The sequence below is a fragment of the Neofelis nebulosa genome, chromosome 1 (assembly GCF_028018385.1).
Source record: "Neofelis nebulosa isolate mNeoNeb1 chromosome 1, mNeoNeb1.pri, whole genome shotgun sequence".
In the NCBI taxonomy this organism is placed as follows: domain Eukaryota; kingdom Metazoa; phylum Chordata; class Mammalia; order Carnivora; family Felidae; genus Neofelis; species Neofelis nebulosa.
This window is the reverse complement of record NC_080782.1, coordinates 163,694,471-163,716,707: the sequence shown is the minus strand read 5'-3', so window position 1 is coordinate 163,716,707 and position 22,237 is coordinate 163,694,471. Positions and strand designations below refer to the sequence as shown.

The 22,237-nt window shown below is 49.7% G+C and overlaps 1 protein-coding gene across 2 annotated transcripts in view; it reads left to right on the top strand.

The window, feature by feature from the left end:
- COL4A2 (collagen type IV alpha 2 chain) overlaps nucleotides 1-22,237 on the top strand; it is a 174,714-nt gene that overhangs the window by 34,416 nt on the left and 118,061 nt on the right. For both annotated transcript variants that reach the window (XM_058742754.1, XM_058742743.1), the window contains exon 4: nucleotides 12,811-12,891. In XM_058742754.1, coding sequence (XP_058598737.1) covers nucleotides 12,811-12,891 — 81 coding nt within the window. The remainder of the gene's footprint in view (nucleotides 1-12,810; nucleotides 12,892-22,237) is intronic.

Below are 22,237 nucleotides of genomic sequence, written 5' to 3'. Positions count from 1 at the left end.
AGTATTTGAGGAAGTCCACTCTTTTGAATGTTTACAGTCTCAGCATGTTAGTTGTTTGTAATATGATAAGAGCACTTTTGATACACTGGGGGAATTACAAGCCTTGTTGCTCAGACAGTATTCATGAATTTTTATCTTAGGTTCATAGTGACGGAAAGAGAATAGGAGGTCTTGGCTTGAGTCCCAAGTGACCTTGACTCATTGGTTGACCTTGGGTACCACATTCAGCATAGCTGAGATGCTTAAATTCTGCCTCTGCCAACTATTCACTGAATTAAAAAAAAAAAAAGAATTCCATTATTAAAGAGGAATTGGCATACTAAATTTCCCTCTCAAAATCTTAACTCAGAGAAACTGGTACCTCACGAAATATCACCTTTCCGAGGTTAATTCCATGAGCTCTGTATAGATTCATCCTCATGTGAATGCCTACTGAGCAAAAACCCTAGAAGGATTCCACTGACTCCACAAACAAGAATATCCCTGAACAATGAGGATGTTCACACTTGCTATAATCACTGGATCTGAACCGCAGGGGAGGGGAGGCTGGCATCTTTTTCCTCTGGGTGAAGCAAAAGAAAGGTTAAGAACATGAGTAGCACATCTTTCCTGCCTTGTGCTGAGCACCGTGGCTAAGCTCCTCCCATGGGTTCATCCGGTTTCCTCCTGACAACCCCGAGAGGTGGGGATGGTGGATTCTACCAGGTTTGCAAACGAGGAAACCAGTGGAAATGTGGGATAGGGGTGACTCACAGGCCACAGCGCTGGGGTGCCAGTCTGCAGCCCGTTTCTCCCTCCAAACATGGTGCCCTGGAGAGCCACTCCGGGTGCATGCCCGTGCATATGTGCACACCCGAGTGAGACCCAGGAAACAGAACCGTGGCACCCCTGAGGCCCGGGAAGACCCTGTGCTCTTGCAGACACTCCAGACACAGGATAAAAAGCGGGCTAAACTATCCTCATCCACCGGTATTACAGAACCGGCCCCTGAGGGTAACAATGTGTGCGTGCCGATTCTGAATTTGCCTTCTCAGTGGAGGTAAACTCCAAAACTTGGTCTGAACCTAGTGCCTGGGAAATCAGTATTTGGTAAGTCAGTATTGCATTTACTGCTGGACGAGGTCTCCAGGCAGCACAGAAGCCGAGTCTTAGAAGCGCAGTGGCCTACTGAGAAGCACAGAGAGGCAGGGGGTTGGAAACTCACTGTGGGGATATCCAAGCGGATTAATACCCACACGGATAATCTGCACACAGGTAACTAAGGGCCGCCTGCACCAGTCAGGACTCGGACAGAGCTGCTGGCCTCAGAATACATTTCTGCCGTGACTTAAGAGTAGACCTTCATCCCTCGCAGAGAAAACCACTAAGCTCACAGCTAGGGAATCCTAAGTCACTGCTAGTGTGCAAAGGCATACACAGATACCTTCCGAAAGCTGCCCAGCTTGGTTAACTTGGCTGGGTACGCACAAGAGAAAGAGCCAAGCAGAAATGCAGAAATTCTTCCCCAGAAGCCAGGCCAGCAGGTACATAAAAGTGGCTGTGGTTTTGGTATGGACCCTCCTCTGGCCCCAGAGCCGCCGTGATTTGACTCAGATTGATGTCAGGTCTGCAGAGACTTAGCTCCTCTGGTCTAGACTCGAGCCTGCCCAGGCAGACTGCTGTTCCTTGCCTGCCAACACAAACCAGCACCTGCCTTGCCTGGGCCAGTCCTTACCAAACCCAAACAGAAATCTCATTGTATCACAAAAGAGCGCTGCTAAGGCTCTTTCGTTCTGTTCTTCTTGGATTTTGCCCCCAAATTTAGCATGAGGGGAGGGTTTTAGATAAAACTCTTAACCGGGCATACTTTTCTGGAATAAATAGATGTAGCCACTCCATCGCTCAAGAACAATGTTAAATATTCACTTTTGGCTCCTACGCCGGCACTAACAACATACACGTTTTTATTCATTGCCAGACAATACCAAGAACTGACATGCTGGATAAATAAATAAAATGTAGTGTAGGTAATGTGTGAGGTAATGCAGACACTAAAGGATGTCTTGGGCTGTGTCCCACTAGATGAGCAGGGCATACACAGAACGGTTCACACATATTTGAGGGTGCTTATTCTAAGTCGAACATGAGAAGCTATGCTGTACGTACAGATCCTCATTCCTAGCTATAATCACATAGGTGGCCTCTCAAACAAGAGCTGAAAGATCCCCAAGAGTCGTTTTCCTCGACACTGAGGACTGTATCCCCAAGGCGATAAGAAATGACCGAATGACAGTAGCCTTCATCAGAAATAGTCTTTAACGTGGCCGACTCCTTATTCATTGGGTGAGAGCATTGACACAGGAATGAGTAGCGAGTGAGAGGATATGGAAGTACAGTCTGTTTTGCTACAGTGCATTTTCTCCAACTCAGATCCGCCCATAGACGATGGCGGATCAACGGGAGAATGAAGTCAGCCTAGAATGGAGGCCGTGTTGGGTCATGCGTGGTGCTACTCCGGGCATGTGGTTTGCATGCCAAGTGACAGTGTAGCTGGAGGGAAAGTAGATGAACAGTGAACACAGAAAGCTGTCGAAGAATTTAATTCTGTACATGATGCCCAAGTGGTGGCCTTCACTCCCTGGGCTTGGTGGGTCCATGCCCCTCCCCCGGAGCACCTATTGTGTCCTTCTTCCCAATGTTGGCCATGTGGCTCTTGTTCTCTACAGCTTAGGGGTCTTACCACTTCTTTCTGCCCCCTTCTGTCAAATTACTGCCTTCACTGCTCTTTAAGATGAAGCCCTATAGTTCCCGTAGTATTTCTTTACTGATCAGGGATTTTACATGTCTGTTCAACTGTGCTATTATTTTAACTGGGATTAGGACTAATTTTATTAGTGCCCTGTTACAAAGTCATGCAGGTGTTGAGTGGTCTGCCTCTACACACTGTTATTTCCCATACGATCTTGTTGGTTTGGCGTGTGATTTTGCAGAATGTAAAGGCTTTCCAGAAATAGCCCTATGTTGGGTTTTAGCAGAAACACCCACACTTGAACGGAATGAGTAAGGACAAGATGTGAAATCAACACAGGTTTGACTTTGCTGTTCCAGAGGGTGAGTGGCTGTTGTGCTTGAGTGTTTGAGAGGGTCTCGGCTCTGCAGATGGGGAAGGCAAGGCGGGAGGTAGAACATTCCAGGCTGAAGGCACAGCTTGTACCAAGGCGCGTTCCCTGAGGAGGATGGGACCCAGAGGTGTTACGTTCAATGCATTTAAAATCCTTAGCATTCCACCATTGTGGGAAAATATTTTATGAAGCACTCGGTTGGGAGTTGAAATAGGAGACCTTGACAGCCCTGGAGGAGTGGATGGAATGGAACAGCATGTAGACTGGCAGGTGTCAGGAGAAGCAAGGCGGGTAGTCCGGAGAAGCAGGGAGGTGCAGGGACCAGAGGAAGGGCACACACAGAGGATGTACCTTGTGAACTGAGCCTGGAGGGAGCTCTAAAGGACACCAGAAGGATGTAATTACCCACCTCGCCAGGTGCTTGACCTGAATGTTTGTGTCCTCCCAAAATTCATGTTGAAATTCTAACCCCAGAGGTGATGTGACTGGGAGGTGAGCCTTTGGAAGGGGATTAGGTGGTGAGGGTGAAACCCCCACGACGGGATCAGTGCCCGATAGAGGGGCCCACAGAGCTCTCTGGCCCCCTCTCTGCCTCATGTGAGGACGTGGCAAGGAGATGCTGTCTGTCAATCAGGAATCAGGTGCAGCCCTCACCCGATGCCGAATCTGTTGTTGCCCTGATCCTGGCCTTCCAGCCTCTAGAGCTGGGAGAAATAAGTTTCTACTGTTTACAAACCACTCGGTTTATGATACTCTGTTATAGCGGCCCAAATGGCTCGAGACTCCAGGCACTAGTGATTAATAAAAGCATGAATGGCGGCATCTACATTAAGGGTAGAGAAGTAGAAGGAGCGGAGGGAGGGTGACTTCCAGAAACTTCTCCATTGACAGACCCACCAAAGATGTCCGGTCAGTAGTCAGGGGACAAATACAAGCATCCAGTATCCCATCTTGTTCTGCCTGCGTGTGTACCTGTGCACTTGGGTATGCCAGCCCTGGCGAGGTGGCTGGCGTTGCATACTGGCTCTCAAGTTATGCACTCTGAAGAGCCTGGGCAGTCACCGAGCGACCACCTTCCTGGGAGAACCCCAGCCTGGGTCCTGCGCTGGCACACTGGTCAACCAGGCGGCACCCTGGCCTTCATGAGCCTGGGTAGGTGGCTGAGGAGCCGCCACAGGAGAGTGACAGGGACAGGTAAGGAGGCACCTGTGTGAAGAACTCAACGAGCCGTTTCAAATGCTTGCAAAGAAAGAGAACTCATTCTCGTTTGATACTTGGGAGACTGTGTTTCATTTGTAACTGGAGACCTAGGGAATCCCTGGCAGGAAAAGGTTCAAGAGCAGCCTTTGGAGTCAAGTGAATAAGCTCGAGTTCAAAATAGATTCATAAACGTATCTAAACTGCTAGAAGAATAAATCTCCAGAGGTCTTAGGAGCTGAGACCGTGGCTGCTATAGGTCCCGCGGGAGGCAGCGGATGTGGTGGGAATAGCGAACAGATTCCAGGAAGTCTGTTGCAATCGGAAGTAAAAAGCACCAGAACTCAAGTGGGCTAGGCATTGGGTGATGGGGAAGCACCTGAAAACGGAGGCAGTTTGTACTTGGGACAGGAATCTTTCCTGCTTCGGGCTGGAAATTACCTGCCTTTCCAGGCATCCTCTCTTGGCACTGTGTCGTCTCCTAAGGCTGCCGGTGGAGTCCGCTGACCGCTGACCCCCAGCCTGCATGGTTGCCTCGTTGTGCCTGCCTGCGTCCCGACTACAGCCTGGGCCCTCGCTGTCTAGATGACTCAAGATCAGACAACTCCCAGTCTCCACCCAGCACCTAATAAGGGACCCAGCCATGAGGCCTTGGTGCCTCCTGGCTGAAGGCCAGCTGGGTCCACCGAAAGGACACAGTGAAGGAAGAGGGAGGGGTGCTTCTGGAGAGAGCCCATGTCACCTGCACTCATGGCAGCTTGTTAATGTCAGCACCTGCGCTGACCCCACGCATGCCAGAACCCCCCGGGGGCACCCTGCCCTCCTCGCTGGGGAGGACACACAGGCGGGCTCTGCTTGTCGCCCCAGGAGCAAAGGAGGGTCCCAGGGCACAGCCTGCACAACAGGAGCGGCCACGCCCACCCGTTCCCGCCCCGCGTGTCCTCACCTGCAGGCAGGCCCACCCACACGCTGAGATCATTTCTAGCCTTGGGCAACGGGTTTCTAAGGAAGCATTGGCTCATGCAACCTTGGCTGGGCGCTAGCCCTCATTCCTGGCTCTGGGGCCCCCACCAGGGAGCCAGGCCTGGTCCTGGAAGGTGCGGGAGACCTCATGAACACGTCACTGAATCCCCCCAGCAGACCTGGGGCACAGTCATTATTGTCCCCGCTCTGTGCAGAGCGTGCTACAGTTCAGCAAAGTCAGGCCACTTCCCTGCCCAGCCCCTGCCCCCTGCCTCCTGCCTCATCGCCAATTCTTCTGGCCGGCCTCTTCCGGGCCTCCCCGGGGCTGCTCTTCCGCAACTCCGACACCTCGCATGCCTCCCTCCTTTGGGCCGCCTGTAGGTATCCTAAGCACCGGTGATGTAACTCGGGGAAGCGTCTGGCCTCAGCCTTGGGCCTCCCGCACTCCCTGTGGCCGCCAGCAGCCCGCCCCATCGTGCCTGATTCCTGCTTTGGGGGTCCTCCGGCCAGTCCCACGGCTCAGCGCCCCAGCCCCAGGTCGTCTCGTCAGTAGTGATTCTGTGTGGAAAACACCCCTAGACCTCTGGCTGCAGCGCAAGAGAGGGTGGAGATGTTGGCCCGTCGTTGCTCGTAAAAACATACAAGTATATAACATCACGTGGCTCATGGCCGATGACTAGGGGAGGCCTCCCGGGACGTCTGCTGGGCAGGTGAGTCACCAGGGGTGACGCTGTCCCGCAGGTATTCGCCTGGCCTGAAGTCAGCCTAGACCATCACCCTGAGAGACCGGCGCGTTGTCTGCTCTTTAAACTCATCCTGGCCCTTCTGGTTCTTTTTCCAGCACAGTGCCCTCCCCTCCTCCTGTATTCCCCGACCCGAGCCCCCAGCCCCATGAGGACAGGCCTGCTCTGGAACTAGCTGGAGTCCGAAACAGGCCCCTGGAGTTGTTGGCTTTACGTGGGTCCGCACTTTTACCCGTCATTTATTTCACCACCTCTACCTGGTGACAGTCCCAGGACCATTCTGGACTGGCGCATCTATCCTGGGTGCCCTTGAAATGCTTTTAACAAAGGACACTGAATGGGCCGCGTTTCCCACCTGGCTTACAGGGAAGGAGGGCTTTGTTCGGTGTGGAGTGGCTGTGGTCCGCGTTTCCTCTGCCATATGCTTTGGCTTGCTAATACCATGTTGGAATTATTTCCTTAATTTCTAAAGCTGCATGTGCGGAAATGGCTTATATTTCCTGTTTTGATAAACTAATAGAATTTTACTGGGAACCTTTTTCCCAAGTTGGCTTTCTTCTTTGTTTTGGGCCTCTTTTTGGATTAAAAGGGTAATTCTATAAAGTCAAGCTTGACCAGACTTGTGACAAAAACAAAGACTTGTATAGATTTTTTTTTTTTTACCTTAAATATGAAAAAGGACTACTTTTTTTTTCTGCAGTAAGGAATGTCTGTCTTCTGTGTCTGTTAGACTGGGTTATTCAGTAGCCCCCTGCACAGGAAGCCTGGGTTCGATGCTGGGGGCAGTCCGGCGGTAAAATATCTGTAAATTCCCTACAGAGACTTGCTCTTTTTGGCTGGAGGTATATTGGCTGAGAAAGACTTTCTTGGACAAGAAGTTTCTTGGAATATGTGGAGGACAAAATATTCTTTGTTTTAGGACAAATGAGTTTTGTTCTTGGGTCTTCATATAAATTTGGTTAATACTCATTTCTTATGTGCAATTTGAGAACAATGCCCAGCATTTTTACTTGTTTCATTTGTAAATATTGTATCAACCTTACACAAGACTCACATCTGCAGAAACCTGGATCTGTGTCTGCGGGTTTGCTCCCTTAATATACATGGACGGTTCACACTGATGGTTACAGAAATAGCTGGTCTTCAAGAGTCCAACTCTTTTGTGTGTTTTATTTCCTGGCATTCAGATTGTTATTTAAACCTATTTTTAAATTTCCTAAATATGAGGACAAATCTGCCACTGGGAGAAGTGAGAAAAGCCATTTTCTCGATGGTTAGAAGGGGACCGCTCCTCAGACACCTCCAGAAGAATGTGGGCTGGGCGGTAGAAGGAAGCCTTTCCTCTCTGCCTAATGCTATGTGATACCCAGGGAAGGTAGCATGGTTCTCCGCTCCCCTGATGTGAGTCGATTGCTCAGATAAGAGGCCGGGCCAGCCGCACATGGGACCGGATGTTCCCTTAATCCCGCAGCTGTGTCTACACATACCTACTCCGACGAGACTGGGTTCCATTTATAGATGGCAGAGAAGTCTGTTGGCAGCCACAGAGCCCGTGGCTCAAGGCAAGAAATTCTCTGCTTGAACCTGATAGATGCCGGATCCAGGAAGCTGGAAACTGGCCTTCTTAGAAGGTTCCGTGACCCCTCTTCTCCCAGAGACAAAAGACTCCCCAAGGAATGGATCTTGCACGGAGGGGGATTTGGATGTGTCTAGGATGAACTGAAGGGCCATGCAAATACACATATTTTTAAATCTGTCTAAATGGAATGACGCCAAAATGGAGATAAGGTTCTAAAGAAAATAATTTCCATATAAAAAGCTGACCAAAAAAAAATCTCTTGCTCAGAGGACTCCACGTTGCCCCCAGGAACAATGTCAGTGGCATTCCACTTGAGCAGACTATCCAAGGTTTCTAGAAAATTTATCTGTGCCTTTACATTGCCAATTGGCTCTTAGGCATTCCAGGGCATTTGTAGTTCCTAGAATTTCAAGTTAGCACAATAAGGCTGGCTACCAGTTCAGGGCAGGGTAAAATTCAGAAGAAAAGAGTCTAACAGGATGTTCTGCATAAGGAAGAGAGAACTGAACATCTTTTTGGCACGGTGATTGATGAGGAGCTCAGCTACGGAGCCCTGAGTGCCCAGAGCCTCCCTGAACAGGCCCCAGGTGGCTGGGGTCAGAGGGAGTCTGGGGATGGCACTCTTCTAGAACAACATGCCTGAGTCCACTTTGGGTGTGGAAGCATGGAACCCGTGGGGAATATGCTTCCTGCTCCACTGGAGGGCGTGGCTTCACGGGAGGCCGCTGCAACATGGAGAGTGTGTTGGAAAGCGGGTCCTGATGCAGGACCTCTGAGGTGGAGCCTGCATTCCTAAGTAATGCCCAGGCGACACCGGCGCTGTGTCCACGGAATGCGCTGAGGTGCCGAGGGTCCATACGGGGACGGTAGCGTTTCAAGTGCGTGCTGATCACCTCTTAGACGTTACATCTAAGGCAGGAGGTGGGAGCCCCAGCCTGCAATCTATCAACCCCCTTTCCACACCCCTGCCCCGCCCACCCTGTGGCGTGGGCCCAATACAGCCCCAAGGAAGGAGCCCGGCTAAGTCAGGTTCCTCCGTGACCGTGACTGTGACTGGGCCTCCCTGACTCTTCCCCCCACAGCCCCTCTTCTTCATGGCACTCGCCATAATTTAAAGTATGTAGGTTCCCTTGCTTGTTCACTGAATTTTCTTGTCAACTGGTGTGCGTCGTCTACTCCCCACTTTACACCCATGGCCCATTGCCGTGCTCGGCCCAGAGTAAGCCTTCGGAGAGGAATGAAGGAAGGAACCAATGAGTGGATTTAAACTATCTCCAGGCCCCCTCCTGTGGTCATGTTTGCCAGGAATTGGGGAGGTGGGAGCTCTCTCACTGCTGCAGCTGAGGGAGGGGGTTTCCCTGATCCCTCCAAGCTGGGAGGCACATGGCACCGGCTCCCGTGTGGTTCCGGAGCCTGGGAGGGGGCAGTTTCTGCATGAGTACGAGGACGCGTGAACGCGTGGGTGTCAGATTCAGGCATTCTCAAGGGGGTGGAGGCCCTTCCCGGTTTGCGTGGATCTTCACCATAACTGGTCCCATTTGCGAGTCCTGCTCTGCCCAGGGATGAAGGACGTCCAGACAAGCTCAGCTGAGTGGGTGTAACGTGCTCCATGACAGTGGACACTTTCCACACCTCAAGCAGGGTCCCCAGGAGCCTCCTGGCCCTGGGAGCAGGGTCTCCTCTGTGGACGTCGAGATGGTGAGTGCAGTGACAGGCACACCTGCAGGGGGCCGAAAGGGGAGGGGGACAGAGTGCGGAAATCTTGCTGTACAGAATGACACCCATGGGAATTCAGACTTGACGTGAGAATTTACCTGATGGTCCCCAGGAATCTCAGAGCCACAGACGGAAAGCATGACCTCCTAGAGACACTGAGTTTGAAGGCCTAGACCCAGGCCAACCTGCCATCTTCAAGGGTGGTGGACGGACTCTTGAGATGAGTGCGCGGTCAGGGGAAACTGGCCATCTTTACCAGGGAGGTGACAGGAAGGATTGTAGTTCGTCTCTGAGTTGCATTGAGCAGTCGAATCAAGGCGGTGACCCAAGGGCTTGGAGCGTGGGCAGCGGCTGGTGGGAGCCCTTCATGTTCTTCTGTTCAGGGACATAGACAGAGGACCCACACAGCAGTTCACAGACTCTTCATCCGGGGTCCTCAGGAGGGCATTCGTATCCTGAGAATGTTTCAGAGCCCACGTCCCGTCAGGGAATACCAAGGCTCAGGTCTGAGACTTGTTCAGTGTCTAAGAGACGTCTGGAGCACACGCTGTGCTCTAATAAATCCTTGTGTGCATCCTGGAGTCTGACACTCCAGTTCGTGGTACTTGGAGCTCTTAGATACCAGGATTCATGAGGTTCCCTCTGCAGGATGTGCAAGATGCCAGGTGTCGATGGGAAAATACACACACTCACGTATACCACATCACATCACACACACAGGCACACGGGGCTGGCATCTCCATGATGGAAGTTGGCTGTGGCTTGTAGAGGGAGGCCTGCCTCTCCATGACCCATCATTCCTCACCTCCTGAGACAGGGTACCCGAGCCATGGCACACAGTTGAGGAAGTGTCAAGATTGGGAGTTATCAGACCTACAAGTCCCAGCTCCAAAGCAAAACGGCGCTATTGAATTTCAAGCAGGTTATGAAGAACTCACCTCTGTAACTAAGTCCAGTGTATATCCTAAGCCTAGGACAGAAAGTCTGTTAGATCGATTCAAAACCTTCAAAATCATTTCAACCGTTGATTTATATCCAGGGATTTGGCAAGCGGGCTTAAAATCAAAATTAAAAATAGCCTCTCAAATACCAGATGGAGAATGTAAGTTTATGCTTCACCCTTCAGACTGAGGAGTCCCCCTACCCTTTCCAGGCAACTGGCAAATGAATTACTGTGTGAACCAGGGACACCTGCCAAGCCACCTATTCACATCCCAGTCATATGTAATATGAAGCAGAAATGTGGTGACCCCTCTAGACGTCTCCCTTTGGCATTCAGGGTAATCTGTAAAACCAATGGCTTAGCATGGAGCTGGACTGACAGAAACCAAATATTCAAAATCATGGGATTTTAAAATGAGCCCCACTAGAGAAGAACATTGAAGCCATAAAAAAAAAATGGCAAATACCTAGAAACATACTTTGAGGGCCTGGAAGGATTTTAAATGTGTTTACTTTTACACTGTGGAACTCAAAGCTATTCTCACAGGAAGATAAGCAAGGGATCCAAAAGGCTTCGAGGTGTTGGTCTGAGATTCTCAGATTTGTTTGAATCCTTCAGAGTAGTGACTGATGCATCAGAGACTAGAGTAGGTAAAGGGCTGTTGGAGGGACACAAGATCCCTCTCGTAGAAAGTTGCTAGCCCTGGAAAGGAATTTATCATGTCTACAAAAAAAGCATTGAGTAGTTATTGTGATCTTGGGTAAACTCCAGCCAGATGGTTTTGAGTCAGAGTTCACTTGTGTGCCCGTCCAAGGCTGCATGTCCAGGAAGACTGTCACGGACTAGCAGATGTCACAGAGGTGGCCAAGGCAACACCGTGTCCCTTTCCACATGAGTATCAGTACCAAGCCAGGAATGGGGAAGATTCTGGCTGACGCCCTAGCACAAGAAACAGAAAGCTTAATGGAGGGAGTCCCCAGGTGACCATCCTGTTTAGTCATTGAGACTTAACTTAGAAGAGAATGGGACAGATGTGGCAAAACGCTCTTGTATGTAAAGTTGGAACGATCTGTTTTCTGGGGAGTGTTGTGTGCATGGTAAAGTTTGGCTCGGCGCTCACCGGAAGCCGACCACTTCCAGAGCCCCTGGAGTATCAGTGCCTGACAGCTGGGCAGTCTGGCCCAGGGTGACGTGCCAGACAGGGACTCCCCTGCTTGCTGCCACTGTAACTCACCTGTCATGCAGATGGGAGAGACAGGGCTCATCAGGAAGGGGAGAGAAGAGGTCAACCTAATTGTCATGTCTGTCCCACTCAAAATGTTTAGTACTGTCAGTGGTCTGAAAGGAAGGGCTCAGACATGGTCCAAAGTCCAAGTCCTTTCTTTACCTGAAATACTGAGATCAAGGGCAAGAAATGCCTTGGAATCCCATTGGAATTGTCCAGGCACAGAGCTCCCTGACTTACTCACTTCATTGAAGAGTTCTGTCTCGGCATCTGACAAAAATTCTGCGAAATCCTCACGAAAGCCCCTTCCGTCCATCCCCTCCTCCCCCCGCAGACCAATGGGTCTCACAGAACAAAGGGACAGGGTGTCCTCTGCTGGCACCACCGGGGATGTCGAGAACCTCTGTGGCAGAGGTGAGGGTTTGCACCTCCTGACAGGTGCATTTGCAAGATCCCCCTCCCCATTGGAAGCCCCTCTCCCTTTAGTTCAGCAGGATCCCTGGTGTATGATGGGGGCCCAGCATTGAAGGTAGCCCAATCCTGCTCACCCTGAACCCCCCTCCTCTGGGATGCACACCCCACATTTCCCAGAGAACGAAGGGCCGCCTCCTGTGTGCCTGAGTTCCTCCTTCACTTTAAACTACTTAACAGAGTGTCCTTACAGGCTCATTTCACACGGAATCCTGCACTCAGGGAATGTTCTCCCCAACTGTCGAGACCCAGGACGTAGCTCGGCATCTGGCATTTATCACCTTTAAAAGGCACAGTGACCATAGAAGGCACAACACCAAGAGGGACCCTCATGTAAATTCTGGAGTCTGGGCACTGAGGACTCGTCACTGCAGGCTCATCGACTGTGACAAATGTGCCACTCTGCAGGGGAAAGTTGATAGTGGGGAGGATGCATTGGGGGGAAGGGGAGGAGGGGGGGACAAGAAATCTCTGTACCTTTTGCTGTGGGCCTAAAACTGCTCTAAAAATTAAAGTCTATTTGCTTATTTTTATTTTTTTAAGTTTATTTCTTTATTTTGAGAGAGTGGGGGGGAGGGGCAGAGAGAGAGAAAAAGAGAGAGAGAGAGAGAGAATGAATCCCAAGCAGGCTTCGTGACATCAACACAGAGCCAGACGTGGGGCTAGAGCTCACGAACTGTGAGATCAAGGCCTGATTTGAGACCTAGAGTCAGACACTCAGTGGACTGAGCCCCCCCAGGTGCCCCGAAGTCTGTTTGTTCTGAATAAAGACCGCGTGGCCGGAGTTGGACCTCCTCTCAGCAGATGCTGTTGTGGCACCTGCTGTAGCCGATGGTGTTTGGACTAACGTTTTCTTCGTGTTATTCTTGCAGGGCGTGAAGAAGTTCGACGTGCCCTGCGGGGGCAGAGACTGTAGCGGGGGCTGCCAGTGTTTCCCTGAGAAAGGAGGACGGGTAAGTCACAGCGTCGCCATCAACCTCTCTTCCTTATACTCGCACCTAAACCCAAGCACCTTAAACCACGTGATTAAGTCAATTGCATACTTTGCTGAGAAGTTTAACACAGACGTGTTCTTCCGTATCGGAACAAGCAATGATACGAGGCAAAGTCTGGTCAATTTATGCCACTTTCCGCACAAATTGAGAACAATGACAACTTTCTTACACATCTTTTCTCTTATTAATTGTTACGAAGGGCGTCTTCTACTTGTGAGATTGTATATACACGCGTGTGTTACATAAAGCAGACATGGTTGTGTCTCCCCCCTCACGGTATAGATATTCTGATATTCTAGAGTGCACAAGCATCCTGCCATGGAGAATAATTCTCCCTTTTAAAATTATTCCACTCATCCCCTGAATATCCTTTCTGTAGTGCGTTTCATCAGATGAGTCAGGGAAAAAAGGTCACCCCGCATCGGAACCCGAAATACGGACTGATACTGGGTTCAGTATGTTGAAGTGACTGGCTTTCCCGTTGCCATTAAAGCTGATGTTTGGGTCTTGGCGTTACTGATTTCAAAAAGAGATTGTTTATATTTATCGGTGTAAGCCCATTTTCGCGTGGGGACCATATAGCGTTTTATGACACAGAGTGTTTTGAGGCTTCACGTCTTGGGATCGTGTTTCCCCGTGGGGCTCCTGCTCGTCCACCAGGGGCCAGGTCGTGAGAGGCAGCTGGGACGTGTTGCCTGCATTCCCTCTTGCTGTGGGAATTCCCTCTGACAGTGCTCCTCGGGCGTTCCAAATGCGTCTCCCCACCCCGAATCCTGAAGTCAGTGCTGACGGTCCCCACTCTCCACTCCCACACCCCAGAGGGAGGACACGCCTCAGCAGAGCTCGGTGGGGCCAGTCTGCGGCTGGCTGGATGTCGTGCCCTCTCCTACCCGAGTCCCCTCCACAAGTCAAACATGTAAAATCTGTGATTGATAAGGAACCCCTTCACAAAGGTGCTGGTCTCACTACCGTGGGACTGACTAACCGTCCTCTCAGGGCCGAAGACCACCATAGAGGAGGCTTCTTGTCACTCGCCCAGAGCTTCCGTCCCTACGTGCTATGTCCTTCATGAGTTATGGTCCTCAAGACAGTTGTTGCTGTTGTTGACTCGGTAAAGTTTCCTCTGCTTGAAATGGGGACGTCGTGCTTTAAAAATTGTTAATTGAGCGAGGGATGCCTGGGAGGTTCAGTTGGTTAAGCCTCCAACTCTTGGTTCTGGATCAGGCCATGATCTTACATGAGTTCACGGGATCGAGCCCCATGTCCAGCTCTGCACGGTCAGCATGGAGCCTGCTTGGGATTCTGTCCCTCCCTCTCTCTCTGTCCCTTCCCTGCTCTCACATGCATGTGCACTCTTTCTCAAAATAAATAAATAAACTGAAAAATAAAAAAAGATTTGCTAATCAAAGATTACGCATCAGCATTTAACAAGGATTAAGTATTTTTTTAACATGTGGAAGCCATTTCATGAGATTGAAACCCCCTGGGTCCATTGCTATCGGTTTTCCCAGTGCCACTTCTGGGTCAGGGATGACCATTGCCTGACGCAGAGCCTCCCCTCCCCAGGGCCTGGCCTGGCCCGGCCGAATATGGGCAAGGGGAAGATACATTAATGGTTTACAAATATCTGTGGGACTCGCCTGTGTAAGAGGGAATTCAACTCCAGAGAGACACTCCGGAGAGGCTCTGCATTTTTCTCCACGTGATCAGCCAAACAGAACCCACACAGAGCAGAAGGTTACTTTTTCACTTTTTATGATTGCTTAATGCAGAACCAATATGGTAACATTTCCCATAACAGTTTTATACAAATTTTGTTCTTCAGTAAAGATAGTTTGTTCTGATTATTATTTTTTTAAATTCAAGGATAACTAACATGCAGTCTCTGTTAGTTGCGGGTGTACAATATAATGATTTAACAATTCTACGCATTTCTCTGTGCTCAGTCCCCTTTATCTGTCTCACCCCTCCCCCACCCACTTCCTCTGGCGACCACCAGTTTGTTCTCTCTATTTAAGGATCTGCGGGGTTTTTTTTGTTTATCTCTTTTTTTTGCTTGTTTGCTCATTTGTTTTGTTTCCTAAATTCCACATGAGTGAGCTCATACGGCATTCGTCTTTCTCCAGCTGACTTATGTCACTTAGCATTGTATTTTATTTTACTGTGCAGGACCATCTACGTAGTTATGTGCTCTTACGGAATGCCAGGGGTCTTCTCAGAGTGGTTATGAGGAGGGGGGATTTCTAAGGGTCCCTAGGTCTCTCTAAGTCAGTAAGTTGGCACTGAGAGCTTTTAATTTCCCATCATCCCTCATCCACAGCATAGCCTGACACTGTTTCTGTACGTGACCAAGTAGATAATTGACCCCTTCCAGTTAATTTGGTTAACGCGAGTAATCCAGAGCCCCGAGTGAGTTTGACCTGCCTCTAGTTCTTCAGACAGATTATGATAACATTAAGATGAGATGTGACAGCTGTGTGAGTATTCCTCAAGAGACAGAGCCACGTGGTAGCCCACTTTGGGGCCTGGCCTGTGGGACCCACCACATGTAGCGTTCAGGCTGCGTTTGCCCCCGTCTTCACACTGCCCAGCCCTCCACGCTGCAGTGGACCTTACAGACACAAGTTGGGTTGTCTTAGTCAGCTCCGGGGCTGCCCCGGTGACCCAGATGTGCCACTGGATACTAGTCAACAAGATGATAGACAGGCTGATGGTCAATGGGAAGAAAAAAGTTACAGAGGAGAGAGAAATGGCACCATTTATCATGTTCTGTGGGGTGAGCCTGTATTAGTGGAGATACCTGTTGTTAGAACCATTACATCTACCTCATTAGTGTGCTTGCTAAGGCGCGGTACCTGTTTCAGTTCCAGAAGCCTGGTGTATGTACACTAAATATTTGTTAATTAACAAATTTACCCAGATGTGTTCCTGTAGACGGCAGGGCTATTTCTGTCTTACTCTCGGATTGATAATATTTTTTAAAAGTAATGTCATGCATAAAAATAGCAGTTGGACAGAGTCTGCTGTTAGAGAGCTGAGTGCATACTTTGTTCTTTCCCACAGCTCCCCCAGGGTCCCTTGCCATATATTTTCCCCACGGCACTTCTGGAGCACAGATGACAATGCCTCGCTGCAGAGCTCTGTGCTCCCTGGGCCCTGGGCAGCCCGGCCTTATATGGGCACAGGGTAGAGTTCACTTGTTCCTCACCATGGTGACAGCCGACATCAGAAGCTGTATGTTACTGGATAACTTTTGGACTCGAAGCAGAAATCACAAACGCACTGTGGATTCTGATTCCGAATGAATTCTCATGTTACCGAATGAATAAGCTCAGTGTGAAACGTGTGCAGCTTCCCCAGCCCTCGCTGGGGGCTGGTGGGTCATAGCAGGGAGAAGACTGTTCTCACAGGCAGGGCCGTCCAGCCCTGTGGAAAAACTATGCCACCAGCCGCCAGGGTGTGGAGGGCAGGAATTGCGGCCCCACTCTTCACTCCCTGGGCAGAGCTGGGAGGTGTGGAGGGGTGCTCTGGGCCCTGTTCCCTAGTTCACACGTCAGGGAAGGAGAACAGTGACCTGGGGCGGGGGGCAGGGGGGTGGTAAGTGACCTGCTCCAGTGTGGTCCAGAACACAAGTCAAGTCTTCAGACTTCGATGAGTAATCTTTTGTGCCTGCCTCTTCCCAGATGGTAGCCTACATGGAGGAGATTCTCTGTGGATGGAAGGAAAGGACACAGGCCAAATGAGAGGGGTCCTGGCCCTCTCTCTGCATGAGTTAGGATGCTCTGGTCAGTTCTCCACCCTTCCCTTCAGTGGTTCAGTGAGGGAAGCAGAACTTTGAGAAAAGAACTGGTACTTTTTTTAAAAGTTTATTTATTTTGAGAGAGTGAGAGCAGGGCAGGGGCAGAGAGAGGAAGAGAGAGAGAATCCCAAGCAGGCTCTGTGCTATCAGGGCAGAGCCCGATGCAGGGCTTGATGTCACAAGCAATGAGATCATGACCTGAGCCAAAATCAAGAATCAGACGCTTAACCAACGGAGCCACCCAGGCGCCCCTAAATGAATTGATAATTTATTGCTGTTTGAGGGTCTGCATATAAAATAAACTATTGGATACCTGGGTGGCTCAGTCAGTTGAGCATCCGACTTCAGCTCAGGTCGTGATCTCAGGGACCGTGAGTTCGAGCCCCATGTTGGCCTCTCTGCTGTCACCGTGGAGCCTGCTTGGGGATTCTCTGTCTCCCCCTCTCTCTGCCCCTCCCCAGCTCGTGTTCTCTCTCTCTCTCTCTCTCTCTCTCTCTCTCTCTCTCTCTCTGAAAAATAAATAAACATTAAAAAATACAATAAACGATTGTGTATATATTGGAGTCATTAAAAGTTGTAAGTCCTGACTCACCGATATCGTACAGGGTGACGGGCACAACGGAAGCCGGCCAACTAACTTCTCCGAGCCCTCTGCCGCCAGTGGTCCTACGGTCACCGGCCCCAGACACAGCTGCCCAGCCCCTTCGCCTGTTTCTACTCGTTTTACTCTTTCTTCCTTCATATATTTTATATTTTTCTTTCTTTCACGGGGTGGAAGTCTGTTGGATGGAAAGCATTAGAGTTCATTTCTGTCGCAGAACTTCCATCAGAACAGCGGGACGCACCGGGTGATACAAAAATCACTAGTAGAGACAACAGCGAGGAGAGCCAGTGAGGCATCCGACTCAACAAATAAAGACATTTTTGTCTTTGCTCATTAACTTACCCAGAGGTTGTGAAATTCTCAGGTTTTTCCAACGGAGGTCAGTTTTAATTCATTATTTCAGTTCCTTAGACAGGCTCGTGTTCCCCCCAGCCCTTTGACTTTTGACCATAAACTCGGGTCGGATAGCTTACTGCAGCTTTTCGTGGCATCGGCCTTCACAGGGCACCTGTTTCCCCAGACAATCAGATATTTTAGAGATTGGTAAGCACCAAGACGCTGTTAGGTCCAAATTGTTGGGAATTACGGAGATGGTCGGGCTGCGGTGAGAAAAAGAGAACCCACAGCTTTGGTTCCCAGAGCTCTGTCCTCAGCCCCTGCTTGAGGACATTGGCATCCCTGCCCCCCACCGCCACTCAGCACTCAGCCACCCGCTCGCCCCCCCCCCCCCCGTGGGCCTGACAGCACCAACCACGGGACCAGAGATGAGCCCCTCGCGTGCACGGTAGCAACGGCTCGCACCAAGCTGTGTGTAGCTGCTGCGTGTTTTCATGCAGCCAGGAGTTTCCCACAGTCTGTGGGTCCCCGGACTGGAGTCAAAGTATGAGTAAACAATTCTTAACCTCACAAGATTCCGTACATCCGACAATGTAAATCAAAGTGAAAGAAACCAGAGAGATGCCGAGTGAAAGGGGAAGCAGGGAAGAGTGGACGGGGGACTCTGGCAGGGGGTAGCAGGGAGCAGGTGCCCTGCGACAGTGGAAAGGTTCATTGTCTTTGGCCACTTGCTGTCAGAGGAGCAGCAACCAAGAGATGAAGGGAAGCAGAGCCCTGGCCCCCAGGGACAGGGGTAGAAGGACGTAGAGCAGCTACGAGCCACAGGCGATTGACAAGATCTTCTCTGTAAGGTGAGCTGCAGTCTTGCTGATAAGAGTACCTTCTATCCTGCGTTGCAGACCGTAAACCTTCCCCTTAAATGTGAGTAGCCAGGACTGCAAAATACTATGGAATTTCTTCTCTGAAATGGCTCGCTACAAGTCTGAAAAGCGGGTAGAGCAACGCAGTGCTACGGAGAGATCTTCAGTTCGGAACGTGTGTGCTGTACGTGGTCCACACCCGGGTTTCCATGGCAATGTGGCCATCACCTTTGTTCCCCGAAGATGCTCGCATGTGTGGGATCACAACGTCGGTGCCGCTATGGCAAACGTCTATTCAGACCAGCTGCTGTTTTCCTGGCACTTTCTCATGGCACACTCAGTACCTTTAACAGAAGTGGCCTCCAGGGGCGCCTAGGTGGCTCAGTCGCTTGAGCGTCTGATTTCGGCTCAGGTCATGATCTCACTGTCTGTGAGTTCAAGCCCCTCATCAGGCTCTGTGCTGACAGCTCGGAGCCTGGAGCCTGCTTTGGATTCTGTGTCTCCCTCTCTCTCTGCCCCCCCCCCCGCTCTCTCGCTCCCTCTCTCGCTCTCTCTCAAAAGTAAATAAACATTTAAAAAAAAATCAGAATCCACCTCCAATGTTTTATGAACTATCACAATCCAGAAAGGACAACGAATTATTCAGAACCAGCCAGGACATGACCTGGGTGCTAGACTTTTGTAATACCTGTCCACACATGGGTCTCACCTGCTTTCAAAATCGTGTGCTACTTTTCACGTGCTGTTGGAACAGCGGTGTGGTTCTGGCTCATCTGATGCTACAGTAGCTGCAGCATCTCAATTACGTGGTTATTTTCTGCAGTGAAACTAGTATTACACCAGGTGTAGACAGGGTCCACCTAACTTGTAGATCACAGGTAGTGATGTGCTTTTATGTTTGCCATCATGAGAAAAACCCCGCTTCCTTTTAGCCATGGGGGTTGGCATGTCTTCAACACTCAAACATGCACTGTGTACCATCTACGAACAAGGCACTTGTCTAAGAGAAAGGGGTGCATGAGTGAACAGGGGGGTCCCCTGAACAGCAGGGGCGAAGACCCCAAAGTAAGGGTGTGCCCTGAGTGCTTAAGGGGCAGCAAGGGGAGACACTGGTGCGAGGCCAGGTCCAACAGTAAAGGTCAGGGGCGGTGAGAAGATTGTGTCCGAGTCTTAGGGAGATGAGAAACCATTTGAGGGATGTCCTTAGAGAAGTCGTGTAACTTATAACTCAAGTCACAGAGATCTTCATATGGGGAGGCTGGTGATGTTCATGGTTTGGTGATCTAGTCTACTCAAAGAAAATACCATGAAATAGTAGATTATACACAGCCGTAGTTGGAAACTAGAACTTGAAAACCAAAGTATTCGTTTGACACACAGCGATTACATACCTACCACACGCCAGGTCCCGTCTTGTCACCGGGAATACAGAAGTAAACAAAGCAATCAATATCCCTAATCTTTTGGAGCTTTCTAGCCCCGTGATCTCCAAAAGAACTTTCTGCAGAGATGGAAATGTTCTGTATCTATGCTGTCCATCCTGGCTACTTGAGCATTTAAAATGTAGTTAGAGAAATTTTAAATTTTATTTAATTTTAGTTAACAAAAATTCAAATTGAATAGCTCCCATGGCTTCCATATTGAAGATCACAGTTCTAGGGAGTACGGAGGTGGAGAGTAGGAGAGACAATGAACTCACCGTGAATCTATAGGAATGTTCTAGATATCAAATCCTAGACAAAAATAAAGCACAATATAAAGTCAGGGTTTTGTGAAAGTAAGACCAAGATTGCAACTTGCTTATATCTTACTAAAAGCATGTTATCTCAAAAATATAGAGACCCATGAGCAGGGCACATTGGAAGTGGTGTCTGTACCGAACATGATTCATCATATCCTCGACCTTGCCCACAGCCTCAGGGAAACCTGCATTTCCAGCGTGAGCTCTGGTCAGGGCCTCCCCTTCTAGAAACTCCTTGTCTAGCTGCTTTGGTGCAGGAGACCTTTGCTCACCCAGCCCTCAGCTTTGGAACATCAGGCTATTCTCACTGTCTTTCTGGCAAGATCAAGTAAGCATTTTCTTAAAGCAGGGCTTTCAGTAAACTGTGTAGAAACGCATTAATGGTGCAGCTGGAGAAGAGAGGTACGGTTACGTGGCTCAGGCCCACTCCCCATTTTACCTGGCCCAAGATGGTAATTGTTTCATTTTGCAAGGACCATTATGACAGGTAGTCAGGATTTGACAGAAAACGGGCCCGTTGGGAGCTCATCCAAAAGGAAGAATACATTATTCAGATCCTAAAAAGACAAAATTTAATACCGCCTTGCTGAATGGATTCAGAGAACATCATTCTGGACAGAATCTCCTGGTTGAAAGTCAGTGCTTAGAGAAAACACATGTTTTCGTCACCATCGAAATCATCATGGTCTTTATCCCCAGGACAAACTATCCTGGGTTGTTTTCTACCAGTAAAATATGTTGTTAAATAATAGGAACCATGAGAGTCACTGGTGAAAATTAACCACAGTGGTCGTGGCCTAGCATTTATCAACCTCAACAGAAATGGCCATGATACAACTGCTGATAGGGAGCAGACACTTGACAGATGATGGAGTCAGCAGAGAACACATTTGCAAGCAGGAGCGGTACATGTTCAGTGATGAATAATGAAGCATTGGCCCATCGGATGTCTTTAGTACCTGAGTGCAAAGGAAGAATTGTAAAGGTCTTCCTACTTGATTCATCCATTTCTCCCTCTTCCAATGAACACTGTACACAAACACACCCAAAAAATCACGTGGGCAGCTCGTGCCACATTGCATGGCACATTGTCGCCGCACTGTGGTCTTGAGTGTCCAGGTGTTGCCCGTGAAAGATGGCTGCCTTGGTGCCACAGACACCACAAATCTTCCACGAAGCGTCTGTTACTCTGGAAACACTGGGGGGAGGTGACGCCCACTATCTCATTCTGAGAGAACCACACATCCAAACGTTACCCTCGGAAGTTACACCTAAACACACGAAGTGTAGAGTAGACATTCTCAGAGCCCACGCAGAAGAGGGAGCCACGTTGAGAGAAAACCTTTTTTTTTTTTTGTACGTAGGCGGGTCTCTGTTCCCCAACCCTTTAGGCCTTAACTGTGATCAGATTTTTTGTGTATGTAGAAAGTGTGGTTTCTGAAGAAGCACAAAATTGGCCCTGCGAGGTCTGCCGGCTGGTCGGAGCGGGTGGAGGAGCCCCCGGGACCTTCCCATGAATTCTGGGTGGTGGCCTGAGCCAGCGGAAGCTCAGGGACCCAGCCCGTCCCTGCCAACCTCTGGCACTTAGGGTGGCGACCCAATAATTAAGTGGGCGCTGGTCCAGAGCTGACCATCCTGGGGAAATGGCCTTTCATGGCTTTAAGGAAAATATCACATCAGTCCATAGCCAGGATGATGATGGTGGTAACGATTTTGTGTCTTGGTTGAAAATCTCACACAGATGCCAATAGACGGCTGATAAACTGGGAGAGACAAATGAATATTTCTACTGTTCTAGAACCTAACCAAACCAAAGCTCTGCCTTCAGAAATCCTTCGTTTTTCCTACCTCCTGATGGGATGTTTTGACAAGTATAGCATTAAAGCATTTCCCCTCTCTGTTACAGAAAGAACACCAGTCTTCAAAGACCTTTGTTTTGTTGTATTCACTTCCAATTCATTCTA